General features: G+C 40.2%; 1 protein-coding gene across 1 annotated transcript in view; it reads right to left on the minus strand.

The window, feature by feature from the left end:
• The window catches only part of JMJD6 (Bifunctional arginine demethylase and lysyl-hydroxylase PSR), a 123,298-nt gene that overhangs the window by 22,227 nt on the left and 78,603 nt on the right, over window positions 1–22,468 (minus strand). The window contains exon 5 of the mRNA XM_076198860.1: window positions 17,704–17,851. Within this exon, the coding sequence (XP_076054975.1) occupies window positions 17,704–17,851 (148 nt within the window). The remainder of the gene's footprint in view (window positions 1–17,703; window positions 17,852–22,468) is intronic.

Consider the following 22,468-nt stretch of genomic DNA (forward strand, 5'->3'; position numbering starts at 1 on the left):
TTTCCATGTGTCCAAACCATCCTAATACTCTTTCATCAACCCTATCTCCCAACTCCCTTTCCACCCCTGTTCTCCTCCTCACCTCCTCATTTCTCACTCTATCTAGCCTAGTAACCCCCATTATACTTCTCAGACACCTCATCTCAAACTTCTTCTCTCTTCCTCTCTTATGTTCCATGTTTCTGCCCCATACAGTGCTGTTGGCACAATCACTCCTTCATACAGTCTCCTCTTAGCATCCATTCCCAAATGTCTATTCCTCATTACACTCTTTAATCCACCAAGGCATTTACTCGCTTCTCTCAATCTACATTCTACCTCCACCTTTTCCTGCCACATTTGCACCCAAGTATCTAAAACTATCCATTTCCTCCACTCACTCTCCCTTAATCAGTGGTGGATTAACCACTTCAGTACGGGACTTAAATCTCGCGGGCAGCAGCCAATGCCAGCCGTATGACGTGTCGTAATAATACTCGCATCATAAAATATAGTCACTGCTTATATCGATCGTTCTCTCTTTCACCCGCGAATTTTGAAAACCACAGAGAATGGGATTCAGGGCGCATTTGGGAGAATGTAAAAACACAGGGGCGACTACAATAAATATAATCAAGACGTCGATATGGCAGCGTCGCGAATCCACTTGCTCCTCATGACGCCTACGTGTGCGGCACCGTATGGAAGGGGTTAACCATAAGGCAAACTATGCACATGCCTTAGGGCCACAAAAAAATCCAGGCCATTTCTGGCAGTCCAAAAACATTTTGATTATGACAAAGAGAAAAATGTTACGTGTCAGTTATCGGTAATTAGCCACGTTGTGAAAGGTCTGAAGTTGTTTACTATGTTTTAAGTGCTTTGGCTGTAAAACAATAAAATTCTTAAGTTTCGTAATCATCAGAACAACAGACATTTCTTTTGACGTTTAAATATTCTACATGTATGTCCTTGTCCGTGTGTACTGTTGGTGGCAGAAACTCACAGAGAACTGTGAACGGTTATGGGCCATCATGAGTAACTCAGTGCTGACAGGTTTATTTCTGCTCAAATAGTTAATTTTTGCTTTGAGTTTTTGTTCGACACATATTTTTGCCAAACGATTCATCGGAAATTTTTTCTCATATTTTTGTTGTAGTAGTGTTCCTCATTGTTCTATTAATATTTTCTCATTTTTCTCATATTATGTTCCATCATATGTAAATCAGTTTAAAGTTTCTTTCTACCTAGATCTGATCTAGGTAGAAAGAAACTTTTCACTGAATGAATGATCTAGTAGATCATTCATTCAGGCTTCAAGGTTTTACTTCAGACATGTTTTTGTCAAGTGATTCATGGATACTTTTGCTTATATTTTTGTTACAGAATTGTCCCTCGCTGTTCTATTAACGTTTTCTCATTTGTTTAGACACAGTATATTCAGTTACATATAAAATAAGAGTTTTAAGGATTTTATTTTTATTTTTAACGACCAAGAACCAGTTTATCAGTCTGTCTGTAGGCTATGTATGTTGGGTTCACTGTGTTTTAATCATCATTTGCCAGATCTCCTGCTTAGAGGTAAGAACCCGTGTGTTTTATATTACTTTTTGTGTTTAAAAGATCTGATGATAAGAGTAAATACTCCTCGAAACGTAACATTTGAAAATCAAAGATGCTAGCTGAAGCACTACTATACAATCAAGGTTTTCAATCTGCTCGATTTGGTGACATTCCCTCGGGGCGTTCATTTACATTCAATTACAGGTAAACGTCGACTTACGATGGCCGCGACTTACGATTGTTCGACTTTACGATGACGACGACGACGACGATATGATATATTTAACCCCTTCCATACGGTGTCGCACACGTAGGCGTCATGAGGAGCAAGTGGATTCGCGACGCTGCTATATCGGCGTCTTGATTATATTTATTGTAGTCGCCCCTGTGTTTTTACATTCTCTCAAATGTGCCCTGAATCCCATTCTCTGTGGTTTTCAAAATTCGCGGGTGAAAGAGAGAACGATCGATATAAGCGGTGACTATATTTTATGATGCGAGTATTATTACGTCACGTCGTACGGCTGGCATTGGCTGCTGCCCGCGAGATTTAAGGCCGTACTGAAAATACATATTATAGTGTTTGAATATGGTAAAAAGGATAAAAATAATTAAATAAACTACTGTACATGTTTAATAGGCTATATTCAGTATCTCTGGTGGTTAATATACAGGTAGGCTAGGTACAGTGACCACGGAACAGAGTGATACACAAATTGGGGATCGACTTACGATGAAATCGTCTTACGATGGATCTATCGAAACCTAATGCCATCGTAAGTCGACGTTTACCTGTACTTTGTTGTACACACGGACACGGTCGGAGCAACACGCATTTTCGGAGCGCTGGCTTACGAGCAAAAATATAAACAACAAACGATCAGCGGCGGCCTTTTTGTTTATACGCGGAGTGGTAAGCTGTGCATTCGTGGTGAAACAATGTAGGTCGAATTTGTATCTCCGTTACTTTCTTTTTTCATTTTTTTTTTATTGTTCTTAAAAATGGAAACCCCTAAATCTAAGGACGCAACTAAAAGAAGCCTGGAAGAAACTAAAATTGAAACTCCACTAGGAGTAGTGAGAAAAAAATCATGCTTCGCTTCAACACCAAGAGAATATCAAAGACTAGACGTAAGTAGATTTTCTGGGTTTGAAAGGGAAGGAAATGGATTATTAAGAATAGAAAATGACAGAGAACCCAGATACAGGAACATAATGAGGAGTAGAGATCTAAGTGATATCGTAGACAAACTATTAGAACTTAAAAGCGAATATAAGATAATGTACCAGGAAGTATCAAACCTAAGGAAAGCCAACGAGGAAAACAATAGGGAGATATACGAGTTGAAAAAAGAATTAAAACAGCTTAAGGGTGAGAATGAGAGGTTGAAAAGTGAGGATAATAGTAGGAACGAGGTTCTGAAATGAGAAATCAAAAGTCAAATGAAAGAAGTGACCGAAAAGGTGGAGGAAAAAATTAGGGAGAACGACCTACAGGAAATAAAAAAACAGTGGAAAATTGAGAAGGAAAGTCAGGAAATATCTTTAAAGAAAATAATGGAACAACAAGTAAAAGATAATACAAAAGAAACTGTAATTCAGGTTATTAAAGAGAAAAGTAACCTAGTTAGGGACACAGTGGATAGAAAAAGATGTATAGTAGTCTATGGCATTAAAGAAAAGCACAATGTACCAAGATACCAGAGGGAAAAGGAAGAAAAAGAGATTGCCAAAGAAATACTAAAGGAGTTACAAACAGATGAGTTAGGCTGGGACAGAGAAATCGAGGAAACTCATAGAATGGGCAAGTACTCTAAAGATAAGCTATATAGACCATTAAAAGTAAAACTTAGATCGCAATCAAGTGTAGAAGAAATTTTAACTAGAACAATGAGACTAGCAAATAGTGAACAGTACAAAAATATATGGATCAAAAAAGAAATGAGTGAGGAAGAAAAAGAGAAAGAAAAGGAACTTAGGAATGAGGCAAATGAAAGGAATGAGAATAGAACTGAAAAAGAAAAGGAGGAGTTTTTTTGGAGAGTGATAGACATGAGGCTGAGGAAAAAGTACATAGAGAAAATGGAAACAAAGAAGACAGAAGGGGAGGAGGAGAAAGGAAACTAAAAATAGCTTACACAAATATAGACGGAATAATCTCAGGAATAAACGAATTAAATGATTATCTAGTATTAGAAAAACCAGACATAATGGGAATTGTAGAAACCAAATTAAAGTTCATACTAACACCCCACACTGTGGGACAAGGCGAATACAACTGTTGGACAAAGAATAGAAAGAACAAACAGGGCGGAGGAGTTCTAATTTTGGCCAAGAAAGATTTAACTGTAACAAAAATAACTGAAGGAAAAAATAATGTAGAATCAATTATAGTACAAGTCGAAGGTAAAAAAATGAAGAAAAGAAAATTTGCAGTGGTATATGTACCTTCTAAGACACAAGCCTGGTCAGAGAGGGATCATGCTGAGTTACTAGATGATACAAAGGAAGAACTAATTGAAACACTGAAGGATGGAGGAAATACAGTAATTATGGGTGACTTTAATTCAAAAGAAATATGCTGGGAAGATATGACAGTGAAAGGGGGAGAGAAACACTGGGGCAATGTACTCCTTGACTTGACCATTGAATACACAATGACCCAGTGGATTAGAGAAAATACTAGATATAGAGGAAATGAAGAACCCTCAATATTGGACTTAATACTTACAACAGAACCTGAGATAATCGATAATATTATTTACAAAACTCCGATAGGAAAAAGTGACCATGTACTAATAGAAATGGAATTGAAAGAACAACCAGACCAAAGCAAAAATGTTAAACATAGAATAGGAAGACCCATGTATAACAAAACAAACTTTGAGAAACTTAAAACATTCTTTCGCAATGCAAACTGGGAAAAATTCCAAAACAAAGATACAGGGATAGAAGAAAAATGGAACATACTAAAAGAAATTTATAATGAAGGAGTGGACAAATTCATACCATAACAAAAAATGGAAAAGGCATACATAAAGAACTGGTACAACAAAAGATGTAGTGAAGCAAAGGAAAAAAGGGACAAAGCTTGGAAAAAATGGAAAAGAGATAAGAAACAAAGCAAATGGCAAACATACATCAAACTAAGAAACGAATATGTAAAAATACGCAGAGATGAAAAGAGAAATTACGAAAAAAAGATAATAGACAAATGTAAAGAAGAACCCAAACTATTTTACAAATATGTAAATGGAAAACTGAAAAACAAACAAGAAATAGAAAAACTGCGCCAAGATAAAAAAGAATTTACAGAAGAACTGGAAATGGCTGAAATAATGAACAACCACTTCAGATCAGTATTCACAATAGAAAACTCGCCTAACAGTGAAGTTAGAGAGAGAGAATTATCCCCAGCAATGAAAGAAAGAAAGTAACACAAAAAGAAATCAGTGATCAAATTAAAACCCTGGATGTCAAAATCACATGGCCCAGATGGAATAGCAAACTGGATACTGAAAGAATGCATGGAAGAATTAACTGACAAAATATATGATATAATTAAATCATCAATTAAAGAAGGAAAAGTACCATTGGAGTGGAAAAAAGCAAACATTGTACCAATTTATAAGGGAGGTGATAACTACAGACCGGTCTCACTAACAAGCACAATAGCAAAAATTTGTGAAAGAGTGATCAAAAACAGATGGGCTAAGTACCTGGAAGAAAAATCTATACTGAACCCAAATCAATTTGGATTTAGACAAGGGAGATCCTGTACAACAAATCTGATTTGCTTTTACTCAAGATTAGTAGACATAATAGAAGAGAGAGATGGATGGGCAGACTGTGCTTTTCTGGACCTGCAAAAGGCATTCGATAAGGTACCTCATAGGAAACTAATAAATAAGATGGAGTCAAAAGGTGGCATCAGAGGAAAATTATTGGAATGGATGAAAGACTTTCTGATTGGGAGGAAAATGAGAGTTGTAATTAGAGAAAAATTCTCCAACTGGGAAGAAGTAAAAAGCGGGGTCCCGCAAGGATCAGTACTGGCACCGATCATGTTCGCTGTATACGTTAATGACGAATGAAGGCGTGGAGTGCTATATAATTTTTTTTGCAGATGATGCAAAATTACTTAAGAAGGTAAAAACAGAAGAGGACTGCAACTCATTGCAACAAGATCTGGACACAATATGGAATTGGACTCAAAAATGGGAAGTAAAATTCAATATTAAGAAATGCAGCATAATGGAATTTGGAAAGAGTAAAAATAGAATATCAAAAGATTACAGAATTGGGGAAGAAAAAATAAATAAAACAAACTATGAAAAAGATCTTGGAGTGATGATTGGAAAGGACATGAAACCTGATAAGCATATAAACAAGATGTTTGGAGAAACCTACAACTTATTGAGAGCAATCAAAGTGGCATTTACCTATATGGACGAAGAAATGATAAGGAAAATACTTACTACACTAATAAGACCAAAACTTGAGTACGCAGCATCACTTTGGACACCCAGTACCAAAAAGAATATTAAGAAACTAGAAAGATTACAAAGAGCGACAACAAAACTAGCACCGACACTCGCAGAACTAACATATGAGCAAAGACTATCCAAATTGAACCTACCAACTCTGGAACAAAGAAGAGAAAGAGGAGATTTACTAACTATCTACAGAATGATGAAAGGAATGGAAGTTTTAGACAGGAACGACCTATTAATGTGGGACAACGGTAAAACAAGACACGAAAAAAAATTGAAAAAGGATAGTTATAGAAAAAACTTGAAAAGGAACAGTTTCCCACACAGAGCGATAAATACATGGAACAAATTAGACAACAAAACAGTATGTGCTAACACTATACAAGATTTTAAGATAAAACTTGATGCGGAGAGATACAAAGACGGGTCACCACAAGCATAGCTCCCCTCCCGTATATTACAACTAGGTAAATACATCTTGACACACACACACACACACACGCTCGGTGGCGGATTGGTAACGCGCTGGCCAGAGAACCGGGGTTCGATTCCCCGGCCGGGCGGAGATAATTTGGGTTTGTCTCCTTTCACGTGTAACCCCTGTTCACCTAGCAGTGAGTAGGTACAGGATGTTAGTCAAGGAGTTGTGACCTTGCTGTCCCGGTGTGTGGTGTGTGAGTGGTCTCAGACCTACCCAAAGATCGGCAAATAATGAGCTCTGAGCTCGCTGCCGTAGGGTGGTGTCTGGCTGTCTCGACAGAGGCTGCAGCAGATCCGAGGTGAATTACACACACCTCACGTATAGTCAGACTAGTGACTATAGAAAGTGTCCCTGCTCCAATTTGAAAATAATTTATTCAAATTGGTTAATATATAAAATCTCAACTAAAAAATGTTTTTCCTTTTTTCAGGCTTTCTTCATGGGACTTCACCATGTCAATGTCAAAACGGAAAGGTGGTTGGGAAAGAGCTCAGGAATCAAAAAAGGAAAAGCAAATGCAAGAAGATCTGTTGGCAAAAACACACAAATTAACTTCATATTTTCAAGTTGTAGACAAAGATGTTGGAAGCAGCAGTGGTGACTTAGATGACCAATCTCCTCCTATTTCTCCTCCATCAGACACTGTCCAAAGCAAAGTTATTGGTGATGATGATAAAGAATCTACAGCCACAAAAGAAGTTCAGAGTTCAGTTTTAAATGAAGCTGTACCAAATGATGTTGGGCTTTTTGGTAATACATACATATACCAAGGCCTTTTCCCCCTTCCAAGGGAGGTAGCCAAAAAGGGAAAGGCACAAAAACACTCCCACCCATTTCATCCCCAAATACACTCCACACCCCTCCCACCCTTCCTCTCATCTGAGCACCTCCCGGATGACGGGTCATCGCCGCACCCTGCCCACCGCCCCGGGTCAGAAGCAGCGTCGCAAGACACAGCACATCCACAGCAAGGCCGCTTCATCCAATCGGCGACCCCCCCTCTCCGTCCCCCTTTGCATATAAGGCGAGGACGGGGAGAAATCCCTTCGGGCTGCGTCAAAAATTACTCACACATACTACCCCACCCCCCATCCCCCCGCCCATTCCTCCTCATGCAGTCACAACATCATCCATATACAACCATTCTCCACTCACCTCTGTCTTCCGTCCTCTCCCTTCCTTCCTCAACAGACATTCCCCTCTTCCCCAAAGCCCCCTTCACTCCATCCATCCACCTCATTCTAGGACGTCCCCTCATGTTCACTCCCTCCACATCTGCCTTCCATACCTCTTTTACTAGTCTTTCTTCACTCATTCTTCCCATGTGTCCAAACCATCCTAATATTCTTTCATCAACCCTATCTCCCAAATCCTTTGTCACCCCTGTTCTCCTCCTCACCTCCTCATTTCTCACTCTATCTAGCCTAGTAACCCCCACCATACTTCTCAGACACCTCATCTCAAACACATTCAAACTCCTTCTCTCTTCTTCTCTTATGTTCCACGTTTCTGCCCCATACAGTGCTGTTGGCACAATCACTCCTTCATACAGTCTCCTCTTCGCATCCATTCCCAAATGTCTATTCCTCATTACACTCTTTAAACCACCAAGGCATTTACTCGCTTCTCTCAATCTACATTCTACCTCCACCTTCACTCCACCTTTTCCTGCTACACTTGCACCCAAGTATCTAAAACTATCCACTTCCTCCAGTCGCTCTCCCTTAATGTTCACTTCCAGTCTACTGCCACTTTCACCCCTTGTACATCTCATCACCTTACTTTTACCCACATTTATCTTTAGCTTTCTTCTATCACATACTCTCCCAAACTCTGCCACCAGCTTCCTCAATCCCTCCTCTGACCCTGCCACAAGCGCAGTGTCGTCCGCAAACAACAGCTGGCTCACCTCCCACTTTTCTCCATTTTCTTTAACCATTTCCAATCCCTGACTCACTACCCTAGCATTCACCTCTCGCACCACCCCATCCATGTATAAGTTGAAAAGCCAGGGCGACATAACGCATCCTTGACGAAGTCCCACCTTTACTTCAAACCACTCACTCTCTCCATTTCTAATCCTAACACATGCTCTACTACTCTCTCATAAAAACTCTTGACAGCTCCCAAAAGCTTTCCTCCTATCCCATAAATCTGCATAACCTCCCACAGTGCCTTTCTGTCTACCCTATCATAAGCCTTTTCCAGATCCATAAAAGCCCAAAAAACATCCTTTGGTAATATAACAGAGAATTTACGTGAAGTATGCATCAGCATGGGGACTGACCATTTTCGAAATTTGGCAAATGATTATCCAAAAACAAAACGAGAATATTCTGGAGTGAACTGCTTCCTTAATCCTAGTGCCTTCACATGAGTTTTACCAAATGGAGAGGTAGTCAGTCGTGACTGGCTTGTTTATTCTCCAGCCAAGACTTGTGTTTTCTGTTTCCCATGCATTTTGTTCTCATCCGATAGAAGTATAAAGCTATGTACCTCTGGTGATAATGACTGGAAGAATATAACTCAGAATTTGAAATCTCATGAAACAAGCACCAAACATATTGACTCAGTTCTGACTCTTGCTCATCGCTCTGCTGCTGCTGTTCGAATTGATGCCGAGTTGCACAAAAATATGATTGAGCAGCATAAATACTGGAAAAATGTGCTTGCACGTTGTGTTGCAACAATTGCCTTTCTTTGTGAGAGAGGCCTACCACTTCGGGGCAGTAATGAGATTATTGGGTCTGGTAACAATGGCAATTATTTGGGAATATTGGAGTTGATTAGTCAATTTGATCCTTTTCAATCTCAGCATATTCGTCAACATGCCAACCGCGGATGTGGGCATTCATCTTACATACATACATATACCAAGGATTTTTCCCCCTTACAAGGGGGGTAGCCAAAAAGAAAAAGGCATAAAATCATTCCCACCCATTCCATCCCTGAATACACTCCACACCCCTCCACCCTCCCTCCTATCTTAGCACCTCCTGAATGACGGGTCATCCCTGCACCTTGTCCACTGCCCTGGGTCAGAAGCAGCGTGAAGAACTTGTCACGCTGATGGGACACAAAGTGCTTGATGTTATCAAGCAGAAGATTTTGAAGTCGAGGTATTTCTCTATTTCAGTGGACTCTACACCAGATATTACTCATACTGACCAGCTGACAATCATTATTCGTCATGTCAATATGACAAATTATGAACCAGTGGAGCGTTTTCTCACATTCATCCCAATTTCCAGTCACACAGGTCAGAATCTTGCTGATACTCTACTTCAGTACTTATCAGAGCAGAATATTGATTTCACTCATTGCCGTGGACAGACATATGACAATGCTAGTAATATGTCCGGTAAATACATTGGTATGCAGCAAATCCTGAAAAACAAGAACAGTTTGGTGGATTATATTCCATATGCAGGCCACTCACTAAATCTTGTTGGTCAATCTGCGGTGGATTGCTGTGTTGAAGCTGTTTCATACTTTGGGTTTTTGCAGCGTTTGTACACATTCTTTGTAGCATCTACACATCGATGGAGGATTCTGCTAATCCACATAGAACAGAAACCTCATTGCCTTATTCCTAAACACCTATCAGATACCCGATGGTCTGCTAGGGCTGATGCCACTGAGGCTGTATTCCAAGGATATCAGCAGTTCCACAGTGCTCTTGAGGAAATTGCAGCTGATGACAGTCAGAATAGGGATACTCAAAATCAGGCAAATGCTTTGGCAGAGCATATGGATACCGTAGAAGTATCCTTCATGTGTGAACTTTGTAATGACATTCTGCAACGCTTCAACCAATGCAGCAAGTTACTGCAAAGTGCTACCATTGAACTAACAACTGCTATTGGTCTTTTGAAGAGTCTGGCTCAATTCATAAGTGATTGCAGAGAGAAATTTGACATTTATGAGCAGAAAGCCTCTGACCGTTGTGGAAACAGCTCTTATAAGTATGAAAGTGAAACGCGCCGAATACCTAAACGCAAGAAGCATATTAGTGAAGGAAGTGCTGCAGATGCTATGGAAAGTATGACAGGAAAGCAGAAATTTAAAGTTAACACTTTTAATGTCATCGATCAACTGAAAAAATGCATTGAAGCATATTCAACCATGCAGCAGCGGTTTTGGTGTTCTGACCGAGTTTGAATCAATGTCTGATGATGATATTGTGGCTGCAATTGAAAGACTTGTTGGTGTGTATGCAAGTGATCTTTCCTCTGACTTCTATTCAGAATTTTGTCAGTTTATCCGTTGGTATAAGGAACAGACAAAGAAGAAATGTAGCAAAGAAGCGTCAACAGGTATTGCTCAACATATGTTCAAATTAATGCACAAAACTGGAATTTCAACTGCATTTCCAAACACTGAAGTGGTTTTGCAAATTTACTTGTCACTGATGGCTACTAATTGCTCTGGTGAACGGTCATTTTCCCAGCTTACTCGAATTAAGGATGTAAAGCGATCCACAATGAGTCAGCACCGCCTTGGTGTGTTGGCACTTCTGTGCATTGAAAAAGATTTGCTATCCGAAACTGACTTCAGTTCTATGATTGATGAGTTTCCTACTGTCAAAGCAAGAAAAGTGAAAATTTAATAATGTATACAAAAACACATGTATGTAGTAGTACCTTACCATAACATATGTAAAATTGATAAGGTTTTGTTTAGAAATAAATGTTTACTAATGGATATTTGTTATTATTGTACAATAATATAAATTTTATCATTAGTTTAGGCCATATTTTAAAAAAAATCTTGAAATTTGCCTTAGGGCCACAAGAGCCTTAATCCGCCATTGCCCTTAACCACTTTGGTACGGGACTTAAATCTCACGGGCAGCAGCCAATGCCAGCCGTATGACGTGTCGTAATAATACTCGCATCATAAAATATAGTCACTGCTTATATCGATCGTTCTCTCTTTCACCCACGAATTTTGAAAACCACAGAGAATGGGATTCAGGGCGCATCTGGGAGAATGTAAAAACACAGGGGCAACTACAATAAATATAATCAAGACGCCGATATGGCAGCGTCGCGAATCCACTTGCTCCTCATGACGCCTACGTGTGCGGCACCGTATGGAAGGGGTTAATGCTCACTTCCAGTCTGCTACCACTTTCACCCCTTGTACATCTGATCACCTTATTTTTACCCACATTTATCTTCAACTTTCCTCTATCACACTCTCCCAAACTCTGTCACCATCTTCCTCAATCCCTCCTCTGATCCTGCCACAAGCGTAGTGTTGTCCGCAAACAACAGCTGGCTCACCTCCCACTTTTCTCCATTTTCTTTAACCATCTCCAATTCCTGACCCACCACCATTGCATTTACCTCTCGCACCACCCCATCCATGTACAAGTTGAACAGCCAGGGCGACATAACTCATCCCTGACGAAGTCCCACCTTTACCTCAAACCAGTCACACTCTCCATTTCTAATCCTGACACATGCTCTACTCCTAGAAGCTTTCCTCCTATCCCGTATATCTGCAAAATCTCCCACAGTGCCTTTCTGTCTACCCTGTCATAAGCCTTTTCCAGATCCATAAAAGCCAAAAAAAAACATCCTTACCTTTTCCTATAGCTTTCTCACATATCTGTCTTACCACAAAAATCTGATCTAAGCAACCTCTACCTGTCCTAAATCCACACTGTTCCTCACCAATTACTCCCTCTGTTCCTCTCTTAATCCTCTCAATCAAGATCCTCCCATAAGCCTTCCCAACTACACTTAACAAGCTAATCACTCTGAAACTACTACACTCACTTGTCCCCTTTTCCCTTGTAAAGTGGAACTATACAGGCACCTCCAGTCCTCTGGCACTCCACCCTCTCTCCAGCAAACATTAAATAACCCCACCAGCCAATCCACCATCACTGTACCTTATTTATTTATTTATTTATCTTATTTTTTTTGCCTTACCTGCTCTCATCATCTTAACAACTGCCTTCACTCCATCCTTCCTTATTTCTCCTCCATTTTCCTCACTCATCATGGTCATTTTCTTAGCATTTCCCACTGCAGCTATCTTTCCCTCCCTACCCTCCTTCACATTTAGCAACTCCCTAAAATATTCTGCCCATCTTTCCCTGACTGCCTTCTCTTCCATTATCATCTCTCCATCTGCACCTTTTACCTTTTCTTCTCTAATTGATTCGCCTCCTCTTCCTCTCTTAATTTCTTTCCAAAACATCTTTTTATTACTTTCAAAAATTTCTGTCATACTCTTACCCCATTTCACATCTGCTCTCCTTTTTACTTCCTTTACCTTGTGCTTTACTTCTCTTTTCTTTTCTTTGTACCTCTCATATGACTCCCTTGTCCTTTTTTGTAACCAATCTGTGAAAGCTCTCTTCTTCTCTTCTACAACCTTCTTTGTTTCCTCATCCCACCACTCACTACCCTTCTATTTCCTCCCGTCCTTCTTGTTCCACACACCATCTTTGCACACTTTGTGACTCCCTCCTTGAACCATCCCCATTCCTCCTCCACTCCTTGCTCTACTCTATCCTTCACTCCCTCCCACTCCTCCCTCAGGCAGTCTCTTCCTGTACTCCTCCTTTTCATTTGAAGAGTTCACTCTAAGCACCTCCCTACCTTATGTCCTTTTCCTCTGTCTCCATCTATCCTCCACTCTCAACTTACCTTCCATCAACAAATGATCTGATATTCCCCCACTCTCTCCCCTTAGCACATGTACATCCTTAACTCTTCCTATTATACTCCTATCTACCACCACATAGTCCATTAACGCTCTATCTACCACCCTTCCATCCACCACTCTCACCCATGTGTACTTATGCTTGACTTTCTTCTGAAACACTGTATTCGCTATCATCAACTCTCTTTCTAGACACATCTGCACCATCAACTCTCCACTACAATTCTTTCCTTCCCTTGTAAGGAGGAAAAAATCCTTACTGGTATGTATCACCAACAGGTTGGAAATATATATTTTTCGCCTACTATCCACACAAAAACATACAATCAGATTATTAAACAAGTCCTACAAGACAAACCACCAAACTCAATACTCCACCAATAATCCAAACATAAACCCCACAGGAGGAGGGAGGAGGAGAAAAAGAAAATTCTAGTCCTAGTAAGGACCAAATTGGTATGTATACATGCTCAGGCCACCATCCAGCATTAAAAAAGCACTAATACTGAATAGGCCTGGCCAGACTTAAACTGTCCCAGAAGCAACACAAAGGACATAGGACACCTCCTACTTCAATGTTCCACACTAACAATCTCTAGACAACATGATAAATCTTCCCTGAGGGACTTGTGGACCCACTTGGAGACTGTTGCTGGTTACTGAAGGCCACAGATCTTCTGAAAGAGACACCAGGGGCAATAAATTTATTCATTGTATTGTTGTACATGTTTGAGTGGTATGATGCTGATGCATTTTTTTTTTTTTTTTATGTTAAAGAAAATGGAGAAAAGTGGGAGGTGAGCCAGCTGTTGTTTGCGGACAACACTGCGCTTATAGCAGGATCAGAGGAGGGATTGAGGAAGTTGGTGACAGAGTTTGGGAGAGTGTGTGAAAGAAGAAAGTTGAAGATAAATGTGGATAAAAGTAAGGTGATGAGATGTACAAGGGGTGGAAGTGGCAGCAGAATGGAAGTGAGCATTAAGGGAGAGGGACTGGAAGAAGTGGATAGTTTTAGATACTTGGGTGCAAATGTGGCAGGAAAGAGAAGAGTGGAGGAGGTAGAATTTAGATTGAGAGAGGTCAGTATATGCCTTCGGGGGATTAAAAAGTGTAATGAGAAATAGACATTTGGGAATAGATGCTCAGAGGAGGCAGAAACATAGAACATAAGAGAAGAGAGGAGTTTGAACGTGTTTGAGATGAGGTGCCTGAGAAGTATGATATAGGGGTTACTAGGTTGGATAGTGAAAGAAATGAGGTGAGGAGGAGAACAGGAGTGGAAAGGGAGTTGGGAGATAGGGTTGATGAAAGAGTATTGGGATAGTTTGGACACATGGAAAAAATGAGGGAAGAAAGATTAGTAAAAGAGGTGTGGAAGACAGAGGTGAAAGGAGTGAACATGCGGGGGTGACCTAGGATGAGATGGATGGATGGGGTAAAAGGGACATTGGGAAAGAGGGGAATGTCGGTTGAGGAAGGATGGGAGAGGACAGAACATAAGAATAAAGCAGACTGCAAGAGACCATAAGGCCTACACTAGGCAGCTCCGTATCCATCACCACCTGTCTTCCCCATCCATAAAGTTGTCTAATCGTTTTTTAAAACAACTGATAGTTTCAGTGCTTACTACATGGTTACTAAGTTTATTCCATTCATCGACCACCCTATTAGTAAACCAATTCTTGCCTATTTCCTTCTTAAATCTAAATTTGTCCAGTTTATACCCATTACTGTGAGTCCTGCCCTGTTGTTTTATTATGATGACCTTGTTTGCATCACCCTTGTTATAACCTTTGATCCACTTGAACACTTCTATTAAATCACCCCACACTCTGCGTCTTTCCAGAGAGTGTAAGTTAAGGTGCCTAAGCCTCTCTTTGTAAGGCAAATTTCTGAGTCCATGTATCATTTTGGTCATTCTTCTCTGTACTGATTCTAGTGAACTTATGTCCATTCTGTAGGACAGAGACCAAAACTGTACCGCAGAGTCAGGGATGGGTCTAACTATCGCTAGATGGAGTTTAATAATTACCTCTACACTTCTATTCATTACCGTCCTAGCAATGAAACCTAACGCTCTGTTAGCTTTATTTCTGGCGCTATTGCACTGCTTCCTGAATGGAGAATGGTTGTATATGGATGATGTTGTGATGCATGAGGTGGAATGGGTGGGGGGATGGGGGGTGAGGTAGTATGTCTGAGCAAAATTTGACGCAGCCCGAAGGGATTTCTCCCCGTCTTCTCCTTTTATGCATGGGGGGACGGAGAGGGGGGGTCGCCGATTTAATGAAGCCGCCTTGCTGTGGATGTGCTGTGTCTTGCGATACTGCTTCTGACCCAGGGCAGTGGACAAGGTGCAGGGATGACCTGTCATCCAGGAGGTGCTAAGATAAGAGGGAGGGTGGAGGGGTGTGGAGTGTATTGAGGGATGGAATGGGTGTGAATGATTTTATGCCTTTTCCTTTTTGGCTACCTCCCTTGTAGGGGGAAAAAGCTTTGGTATTTGTATATATGTATGTATGTAATGCAATGCTTCCTGGTTTTAAGGTCCAGACTCCTGAACTCCCAAGTCCCTCTCACACTCAGATTTTTCTAAAAACATGTTATCTAAGCTGTACCTATTTTCGGGGTTGTGTAGCTCTATGTTTAACATGCTACACTTAGAGATATTGAAGTTTATTTGCCATTTCACCGACCATGTTAACAATCTATTAAGATCATCCTACAGAATCTCTGCATCGTCTCCAGACCTAATTAGGCGTCCTATTTTAGTGTCATCCGCAAACTTACTAACATCACTATTTATCCCATCATCTAAGTCGTTTATGTACATAATGAACAACAAGGGACCCAAAACCGAGCCCTGGAGGACCCCACTAGTAACATTACCTCACCTAGATTTTATTCCATTTATGGTGACCCGCTGTTTTCTGTTACTAATCCAAGCTCTAATCCATTCTAACACAGAAGATAGGGGAGAATGGTTGTGTATGAACAATGCTGTGATGCATAAGGGGGAGTGGGTGGATGGGGGTGAGGGAGTATGTGTGAGAAATAAATTGATGGAGCCCAAAGGGATTTCTCACTGTCTTCTCCTTTTCTGCATGAGGGGATGGAGAGGGGGGGTTTGTGGTGTCACCAATTTAATAAAATAGCCTTGCTGTGGATGTGCTGTGTCTTGAGGCACTGCTTCTGACCCAGGGCAGTGGGCAAGATGCAAGGATGACCTGCCATCCAGGAGGTGCTAAGATAAGAGGGATGGAAGGGGATGGATGGGAGTGGAGTGTGTTGGGGTTGGAATGAGTGAGAGTGATTTTTATGCCTTTGTTTTTTGGCTACCTCCCTTGTAAGGGGGAAAAAGTCATTGGTATATGTATATAGCACTATATAGTCCATTAAAGCCCTACCTACCACCCTTTCATCCACCACCCTCTCCCATGTGTACTTATAATTGCCTTTCTTCCTAAACATTGTATCTGCTATCATCAAATCTCTAGACACATTTCCACCATCATCTCTCCACTACAATTTTTTCCTGGAACTCCACACTTCCCAACCACTTATCTATTGATTTGTCACCTACCCTAACACTGAGACCTCCCAATACCACTACATTTACATTTCTCCTTAAACCCTCTATGCACTCATTTAAAACCATAAAAAAAATCCTCATTTTCCTCTACACTCTTCTCAATACCAAGAATATATGCATTTACAATGACCCACATCTCCCTTCCCAGTTTCACTTTCATCCACATTAACCTTGAAGAAATCTCCTTCCACTCCACCACACGTTTACCTATCTCTTCATTTACTAGTAAAACCCTTCTCTCCCTTTCCTTTCTTCCCTCCTGATACCCTCCCAAACTCAAAGGGGAGTGGAATATATAGGAAATGGAATGGGTGGGAATGGTTTCTATGCCTTTTTCTTTGTGGCTACCCTCTATGTAGGGGGAAAAAGCCTTTGGTATATGTATGTTTTTTTTTTCCATCCAACCTAGTTATGGACCAAAAGGTCTCCTATCAGCATGATCTTCCTTTGTAATCCTTATGTAGGAATTTTGTTTCCTGTCAATATCTCCATATCACAAGTGGATAAAAGATTTCATAAAAGGTGTTAATTTTGAAATAATAGATGATAATACACAAATTATATGAAAAGGAAACATAAGAAGGAAACAAGGGTGGTAGCTGCGAGTGGAATGGGCGAGAATGGGTGTGTGCCTTGACTGGGTACTTCCCTTATTAAGGAGAATAAGCTCTTGGTATCACGATGGAATTGGGTAGCAAGTGATAGACAGCTGTGGCACAATACTTGAATCAATTCTTGTAAATCAGGATTTTATGTGGTCATTAACTGTGGTGTAAATTTCAAGATGTGTGGAGTCTTGTTAATTGTATGCATATTAAATGGGATCCATCTGCATTACACTCACCATTCTGTTTGGTGCCAAAGTGATGGATCAGTACAATATAGCAATCACATAACACTACAACAATTCTCACCGGTTTATATTTTTTTGGCCATGTGGATTGTTGGGTCCTTGGGTAAATTAAGTTAAACCACGTAATGGCCTCGTCCATCTGCTTGCCACCCTCTGATAATGACACCTTGATAAGGTTCTTTGGAGTGTCTGTTGGAAACATGCACCACCTGTAAGTATGTAAATTCATCAATATCAAAGAATTCAAAACTATTCCTAACTCAGGCACTTGTTATGTTGAATAAATTTGGTGAAATAGTCAATTATTTAATTCAGTCCAAATATATATATATTCTACTTCACGAAGATTAACTAGCTAAGGTAAAATCAAGCAATAAGCACATTATAATTCTTGATATCTATAATCATATAAGCCCAAAGGCCCATTCCCCCTTATATGGGAGGTAGCGAGACACAGCATGCACCCAACTTTCACTCATTCCATAGACATCCGCCACCCATTTGTTTTCCCTTCTATTTTAGCTCCTAGTAGATACATAGCCATCCCTGTCCTCTCACTATTGCATGGGCCAGAAGCAGTACAGCAAGACACAAAACCTCCACAGCAGGGCCTAACAGCTGAAGCTGGTTTACCATCACCACCTTTTTACATGGCAACACTCCCTATTGTATTGGATGCATGTCAATGTGCAGTAGAAATGTCACAGTAGCATGCCACCAACGATTATGGGACTATATGGGGCACCCCTATGGACCAAAGCCACATATAATTTTGTCTATGTTAGAAAAAGTCTCTACTCCTAGAGAAATTATGCTACTTTATTAGGTTTCATTGCTAGGACGGTAATGAATAGAAGTGTAGAGGTAATTATTGAACTCTATCTAGTGATAGTTAGACCCATCCTTGACTATGCGGTACAGTTTTGGTCTCCGTCCTACAGAATGGACATAAATTCACTAGAATCAGTACAGAGAAGAATGACCAAAATGATACATGGACTCGGAAATTTGCCTTACGAAGAGAGGCTTAGGCACCTAAACTTACACTCTCTGGAAAGACGCAAAGTGCGGGGTGATCTAATAGAAGTGTTCAAGTGGATCAAAGGTTATAACAAGGGTGATGCAAACAAGGTCATCATAATAAAACAACAGGGCAGGACTCGCAGTAATGGGTATAAACTGGACAAATTTAGATTTAAGAAGATAGGCAAGAATTGGTTTACTAATAGGGTGGTCGATGAATGGAATAAACTTAGTAACCATGTAGTAAGCACTGAAACTATCAGTTGTTTTAAAAAACGATTAGACAACTTTATGGATGGGGACGACAGGTGGTGATGGATTCGGAGCTACCTAGTGTAGGCCTTATGGTCTCTTGCAGTCTCCTTTATTCTTATGTTATTGTACTGCAACTGTCCCTCCATTACGGTGCCCCTCTTGAAACTGTCTTGTACCACTTCTGAAAGTATATATTTCCATTTTTCACTTCTGTCCCCTGTGGGGAGGGTAAGAAAAAATTCTGCCACTAACTTTCCCATGCAGGTTGTGAAAGGTGGCTAAAATGGGACAGAATGATGGGACTAGGTATCCTGCTCTTTGTAACACCATACTATGTGAAGTCATAAAAAAATATATTATATACATATATATATATATACACATATATACCAAGAGATTTTTTCCCCTTACAAAAGGGGGGTAGCCAATTCAAAGGCTCATACCTATTCCCACCCATTCCGCTCCTATCCACCACCCCTTTCCCCCTCATCTTGGCTCCTCATGGATGACAGATCATCCCTGTATCCCACACACTGCCCTGGGTCAGATGCAGTGCAGCAAGAGACAGTACATCCACAGGAAGGCCGCTTCACTCATTTAGTGACCCCCCCTGTCCCCTCATGTAGAAAAAAATATACAGCAAACAAAAAGAAATCTATTTTGGCTGCCCCTTTATTATCCATTCACATTGCCTCTCCACACACATTTATCTCTTGCCCTACCCCTTCCTTCCTCAACAGACATTCCCCTCGTACCCAAGCCCCCCTTCACTCCATCCATCTCATTGTTCAATCTTCCCCTTGAGTTCACTGCATACACTTCTGTGTGGGGCTTGGGACAAGACAGCTCTTCATCCCCAAAGTGTTAGAATAGAAGGGATGACAGAATGTGTTTTATTATATACAATGGGATGGGGTGTCAGATCTCTGGACCACATCCAGAAAATCACAATTTAACCTCCCACACAATTCCCAACTATATCCTTCCTATGTTTATGTTTTTACACAGAAGGTTAGTACTCCAGCACCTACCCTTCCCTTCTTTCAATTAATCTGTGACACAGAAACCAATCCAGGCATACATTTGATTGACTTTCGGGTGACATATCCCTGATCATATCTAGGTATCACTGGCTTCTTCCTCATTATAAGGGAGGTAGCCAAATCAAAGGGACATACCCACTCCACTCCCGTCCATAGAGGAAGAAAGGTATTAAGTACAGGAGTCCCTCAAATAACGTGGATTCGAATAACACGGATTCAATCATACGCGGAATTGATTTCAAAACCATTTCAAATGTAGAGAACCGTTTTAAAATTCGCGCCGAATCGGGCAAGGATATGCACACATGCGGCAACATCACAAACATTTGTGGTGACTGCTTTCTATTTTACCATATACAGTCGATCCTCATATAACGCGGTCATTATATACACTGGGAACTGCTCAAACAAGGGTGTGGGGCGAGGGGATAGCCGTGGGTGGCTGCCTGTGGTTACGTGTCAACCTCTAGGTACTGATACAGGAGGGAGGGAGGGGAGGAGAGGGGGAGTAGGGGGTGGTAGGGGGGTAGCCAACAAGCTTTAGCTTGTTGCTTCCACCACCTGCGCCGTGCTGTCGTGAAATCTTATCGCCCTAACCTGTTGAGGTGTAACGTTTCTTTCTTTTGGAACACAACTAATAAGTCTGATAATGACTGCGCTTGTCATGTCTTAATTTCTCTTATGAGGTTCTTGTTGTTACTGGCAGTGGTGGTTTGGGAGATCAAAAACAGACATATACACGCTTACACACGTGTAGACACGCACACATAGACACGTGTTAGACAACCAATGTATGTTGTGAATGCGCGTGCGTGTACACACAAATACGAACACAGACACATGCACGTACATGCTTACTTGTACATGTGAACACAGACACATACACGCATGCATGCACACACACACATAAATACGCCACATACACACACATACCGTATTTTATGGCTTACAAGACGCACTTTTACCCCTAAAAAATACCCTGAAAAATGCTTATGCGTCTTCCAAGATTAATGTTGTATTGCAAGGCAACACCCAGGCTCATGTAAGCTTGACCGATAGCGACCTGGATTTGTATGTTGAGTCATTACACTATGATGTTAGCTAAAGTACTACTTAATTCAACCTTTTATATTATGTTAACTCTGTACTTAGCTGTTACAAGTATTTCCAATACCATAATCCTTCCTGGAGCCTACTTGGCGTGTGGAGAAAACGGGCCGTTCCCTCATCTCATAGCAACACACACACATACACACAAAGGATTACAAAGGCGGAGCATGCCGACAGGAGACATTTTGATTCCATATCTAGGTCGGATGCAAAAAAAAAAAATAAATAAATAAAAATAAAAAAAAATAAATAAAAACTATAATAATGTAAATAACAAATAAAATACATAAATAAATGCATAGGTATAGTTAAAATAATAAACAAACAGGTAAATAGTAAATAATAATAAATTGACATATAACTAAAAATAAATGAAAATCAGACAGACAAATTATAACAAAACAAAAACAAATAATATAAAATAAATTATAATCATTACAGCATCTTACTTAGGTATTTATCTAAATGATTCTTAAAGCTTCGAACTGAACTACATTGCACTACCTGTGCAGGAAGTTTATTCCATTCATTAACTACACGGTTGGCAAAGTTGTTTCTACCCACTTCCAAATTGAATCTATTTCCGGACAGTTTGAGACCATTGTTTCTTGTCTGATTCTCATTCAATGTGAAAATTTGGTCACTTTTGATGTTGTCAATTCCCTTTAGAATCTTAAAGACCTGTATCAAGTCACCTCTGAGTCTACGCTTTTTTAGGGAAAACAGATTCATGTGCTTTAGTCGATTTTTGTATGATTTATTTTTGATATTTGGAATCAGTTTTGTGGCTTGCCGTTGTACTTTTTCCAGTCTGTCAATGTCTTTAATGAGATTCGGTGACCATACGGAAACAGCATATTCCAAATGTGGACGAACTAACGATTTATATAGCTTGTTAATTAGTGATGGACTTTTGAAATTAAAAGATCGCGCAATCAGTCCCAGAATCTTATTTGCTTTCTCAGAGGCTGAAATACACTGCTTGGATGATTTGAGGTCGTTACTGATAATTACACCGAGATCTTTTTCACTATCCACTTTTGTTAACGAATTTCCAAATAACTTGTAATCGTACTTACTGTTATTTTTACCTATGTGCATTACCTTGCATTTACTTGTGTTAAATTTCATTAGCCACTTTTCAGACCATTGCTGTAATTTATCTAAATCTTCTTGAATATTTAATTGGTTTGAGTGAGCATTTGCCACTCCGCACAGTTTTGTATCATCAGCAAATTTGGAAACAGTAGATTTTAGTCCATGGTCTATATCATTTATATATACTATGAATAGAAGTGGTCCAAGAACGGAACCCTGAGGAACTCCACTTGCAACACTTTTCCATCCAGAAGTTTTTCCATTTAAAACAACTCTCTGTTTTCGACCATTCAACCA

Source organism: Oratosquilla oratoria, chromosome 15, assembly GCF_046742065.1.
Source record: "Oratosquilla oratoria isolate Oo_2021 chromosome 15, ASM4674206v1, whole genome shotgun sequence".
In the NCBI taxonomy this organism is placed as follows: domain Eukaryota; kingdom Metazoa; phylum Arthropoda; class Malacostraca; order Stomatopoda; family Squillidae; genus Oratosquilla; species Oratosquilla oratoria.